We start from the raw sequence: 4,703 nt of genomic DNA, 5'->3' as shown, positions 1-4,703 counted from the left end.
ACTAGAATATAGACTAAAATATGAAGCTATCCAGGTAAGGAAGAGAAAGAACTACGATCTAGAACCCAAGCATCCTAAATGAAGAACAGCAGCAGAAGATCCTATCATGAGACCACATTTATTTAGGTCCTGTGAAAATAAACTCTGTTTCAAGTCTTCTATGTTATTTAAAATAAAAAATGACAATTTTGTCATTTGTCTCGAGAGTTCTTAACATAGACGGATTTGTCACTGCCCAAAGAACTTGCTGCACAAAGTAATGATGAAAATCTAACCTATAGAGCTAACGCTAGAATTGTAGAACACATCATGGAGTCTCTCTGGAGGCAGTTGTGTGCCTGTGTGCAGAAAGGCTGCACATAACGTTCACAGTCTCATTTCACCTGATTTTACACAAGTAGGGCAGAGGCGCAATTTGGACATGACCAAGTCAGTCCATATCTGCCCATATTAAAGTAATTCTACACAGGGTTTGCCAATTGCTCTCTCATCAGTTACCAAGAATCCACAATTCTACTGAGTCTGAAATACTTCAGCATCAGAGAACAAACACTCTTAATAATCTTTGTACATTTTAATATTTATTCATTTTCTATTCATTTTTACTATATACTTATGCTAGTGTGACAGAATTCCCAATATGTATATTACATGCAAGTAACTTAAAGCAAAAGTTAGCAATATTTAAAAAGATAATCCTAACACTACAGGGTTACGTTTAAGTCTACATGACAAGTACTTCTTCAATAATGACAATTAGGTGGGTATGTATCTAACATAACTGGCTCAGTTTGAAGTAGTTGGGAGAAATCTAAAATGACAGCATGGCTTTCAGAAGGACTGGAGGGGCAACATTCTTTGACCCAAATGGACTTGGCATTATTTTCTCAGGGGCTTGTGCTAGGGTGGAAGTGTGGGGGATCCATGATTAAAAGAGAGGGTGTTTGTGCAGCTGTTCAAATAAGTAAGTTTTGCTAGATCCAGTTTCTGCTTAGTGTGTTTTTAATCAGAGAGGATAAAATACGTTATTGCCCCTACCCATCCTGTGAAAGATGTCACGCTATTGTTGTAGTCTATACTGTGGATTTATACCACATTACAGAAACTTAAAACATACAGTACCTATTGCAGTTCAAAACGAAACAGAGTAACTGCTATTCCTTCTCTGCAGTGCAGATCCTTAGAGAAAGGCATTTGAATCAATGCAAACTGAGATTATATGCACTCCCAATTCTTCAGAGGTTCTTTCACATTACAGAAAAGAGCCTTTTGTGAATCACTAGTTACTGTTTTCTACAAAAACCCTTGATTTGAAAACAAAATATAAGAAACAAAATCCTTAAAGGAGGAAGAATTCTGATAGTCTTCTGCTGTGCTGAGAACTTTTCTTCAGCTAGCATACATTCTAGCAGAAACAGTTTGAGCCAGGTAAGTTTAACCAAAAAGGCTATTCAGTCCAAGCATGTGTATGTTTCTTATTCTCAGAGTAGTCGCACATTGAGAGGTATATAATTGAAAAGCATTTTCCTTCACAAACCTGCTATTATTGAGGCTGTAACAAGGTTTCCATTTCTTTGTCTATTTGAACTCAGAAAAGAATGGATGTTGCCACATTTTGCAGGCCAGAGAACTGTGACTAAAACACTGTACAAGCAGAAGCTAGGTTGATATTAGATAGGAACTAAGGAAACTAGTGCAAACAGTACAAAGATGATTCCTCCAATCTGGGGATGAACCAGCTATATAACACTGTTAAAAGGACAAAACTCCTTAGAATCCATGCTTGTGCCTTTTTCCTCTCAAAAATATATCTACCTCAACCACGGTTTTTTTGTTGGAAGGAGAAAAAACCCTACTATTTCCATACTGGTAGATATTTCTGACATTAATGATTTTTCATACTGGTTTCCTATTAATATTATGAATGTCTTACAGCACGTCAAAGGACAATAAATAGATTTAGCTTCAGATAATGACATAATACTGATTTTATAATCATTGTAAAAGTGAGGCATTCTCTCCTGAGATATACAAGTCAGGGAAGGAAGGAACAGGAATGATGAGCTTAACACTGTACCATCTATGATTACGCACCTTAGCTGAACAGGTGAGAAAGGACAAATGTTTATTGTCCTCTGCTCACCCAAAGCTATCACAGGCAGTTTGTTTAGGTAAGTGCTTGGCCTATCAGAATATTGTCAGATCAGTTCTCTGTACTGTCCCCTTTAGCTTATTTTTTTTTTAAATGTCTCAGCAGGTTATCCCTCATCTTCTCTCAGTTCTGTGGGTAGAAACTTGTACTGCTGCTGGCGGATCTGAGCCAGTTTTTTCCTTGCCTCTTCTAGTTCTCTTTCCTTCTTCAGCATTTCTTCCTGGGCTGCAATGATCTATGAGCAAAAGAGCAAAGAGAGTAGAGAACAGCGTAAGTAAACAGACTAAATGCAGCTGAGGATGTGATCAGTAATGACCAGGCAAATGACTGCTCTGCTTCAATCCAGCAAAGCTTTGAAGCATAAAGGCCTATTCTGTCAGCCATCCATGCTGGTATTTTGTAGGGCTGTGCAAAATTTTGAAGAGTGTTTTGTTTCTAAGCTGTTTTGACATGTTTTGCACTCAAAACAGCAGAGTTGAAACGAAACAAAAGGCTTCAAAATAGCTTCAAAATGAAATGAGGGTACTTGAAACTTTTTGAAAGTTTCTAATGTTTCGTGTTTCAAAGCAGCCCAGTGGTGGGAGGCAGGGGAGAGTCAGGGCTAAGCTCTGTGGGGCTGGCGGAGCCCTGGCTCTCCCCTGCCTCCTGCCACCGGGCTGCACTTCGAGTGGCTCTGCCAGCCTCATGGAGCTGAGCCTGGTGGGCTGTCCAGCACCGGTCTCAGCAGCAGCTTCCTGTCATCCTGAGTGCAGGTCCAGGGGCCCACACCCCTGGAAGGAGCCCAGCACAGTCCCACAGCACTCCCCAGATGGGACCTGCACCCCTGGGAGGAGTCCGGTACAACCCCACAACCCTCCCATGGGTGCAGGCCCCTGGATCTGTGCACGGGATGACAGGAGGCTGCCACTGCTGGCAAGTGACAGGAGTTGTGCTTGTCAGCAACCTGAGGTGCAGTTTCCCAGAAACCTCTGCACCTATCTCCTTGAAAATTGGCAGGCTTCATACTCTCAGAAGGGACTACCATTCCTGCAATTTTCATCTGCATCAGGCAAGAAATGACAATATTTTAGACATTTTCATGATTCCCCATTATAGCCTATGGGTGAAATGTTGAAACATGTTGAAACAGCAAAACAGTTTCAACGAAACAAAATGGGACAGTGCTTCAAAATGAAATGACAAAATGAAACACTGTCCCTTTGAAACAGAACTTGAAATGAAATGGTGCTGTTTCTCACAGCCCTAGTATTTTGTACCAATATGTCATTAATATGACGGCCCATCAATCAGATGCAAAACAGAATAATTGTGATGTAAAGGACCAGTGGGTAGAAGCAAATAAAGATAGATAAAATCAACTGACCTGTTTTTGTTTTTCTCAGTCTTACCTTTTAGTATAATATGAACATTCTCTGCTCTAGGGACCTGCAGTATCTTCCTATTTTTAGGAGTACTGTACTACTGTACCATAGACATGCTCAAAGGCAAGTTTCACTTTAATAGGAATCACTGTTTAAGCAGTTTTTATTCCTAAGAGGTATTGATTCTACATATGAATAAATATTGAACAAAGCCTTACAAGTTATTTTCCTGAGTATGTTAAAACTACAATAATGAAGTATCACCAGTTTTCATCACTATAACTTCATTATAAGACTATCTGCTTATAACCTATGCCATTGAGGTTTCAAGAGATTTAAACAAATCTAAGAGTGTTTAGGGGGAACCCATTCATTAAGCATCAGAATATCATCATATTAAGAACAGAGGGGATATTAGACAGCGGTAACCAATGCCATAACATACATCCAAGGTACAGTGGACATATCATGGAATCATTTTGCATGTACTGTTTGTCCATTTGAATGTAATAGAAATGTACGGAGGGAGACAAGTTATTTAAAATAAAGTTTTAAGCAGTACTGAATATTCTGCAATATGGTATATGGTCAATCAGTTCCCCTGCTGCATATGGCAGGGCTTTTTGGAAACAGCTATTAGTGAGACTCTCACAGTTCATACTAACCTGAGCAATACCACCCACAAATTTGGTTTTGACTACCACATCATCGTCATCTGCCTTCCCAAATGCTGCTTTTTGGGCTGCCCTAACAAGATTGTCAGATGCTCGTTTGACAGCATTTCCTGCAGCCTACAAAAGAGATAAGAATTTAGTCACAACAAATATGAAGGCACCCTTGGAAAGTGAATATTTTTGGGCTTCACACTAAACTCCAAAGGAGGACTCTGTCTGCTTGATGAACACTGAGTGGATCTCTAATAATCAATGCTGGAGAGGTGAATACACATCTTATCATACTGGAAGCTGGAAACAAGTCACAAACTCAGACTTCATCATAGTTTGAAATGGTGCAACATTTCAGCTGATACACAGGAGTCCACAGCAAATTTAGAGGAAAGAAAAGAGAAATGGAAATTCAAACAACCATTTTTAACAGTTGTCTTAATAAAAACTGCTATATTTTTAAATCAACAAAGTCCTTAAAGGCAGTAACAGTAAATTTTGCAGCAGCAGTCATAAATCTTACAG

At 39.4% G+C, this 4,703-nt stretch overlaps 1 protein-coding gene across 3 annotated transcripts in view; it reads right to left on the bottom strand.

Moving 5' to 3' along the window:
• Positions 1 to 564: 564 nt before the first annotated feature.
• The window catches only part of TLN2 (talin 2), a 383,471-nt gene continuing 379,332 nt past the window's right edge, over positions 565 to 4,703 (bottom strand). For all 3 annotated transcript variants that reach the window (XM_025211171.1, XM_025211172.1, XM_006029658.3), the window contains 2 exons: positions 4,179 to 4,304; positions 565 to 2,387 (listed from right to left, as the gene is read on the bottom strand). In XM_025211171.1, coding sequence (XP_025066956.1) covers positions 2,259 to 2,387; positions 4,179 to 4,304 — 255 coding nt within the window. In that variant the 3' untranslated portion in view covers positions 565 to 2,258. The remainder of the gene's footprint in view (positions 2,388 to 4,178; positions 4,305 to 4,703) is intronic.

The sequence above is a fragment of the Alligator sinensis genome, unplaced genomic scaffold, assembly GCF_000455745.1.
Source record: "Alligator sinensis unplaced genomic scaffold, ASM45574v1 scaffold291_1, whole genome shotgun sequence".
Lineage (NCBI taxonomy): Eukaryota > Metazoa > Chordata > Crocodylia > Alligatoridae > Alligator > Alligator sinensis.
Note: the sequence above shows the minus strand (reverse complement) of the source record. Positions and strands in the feature narration are given on the sequence as shown.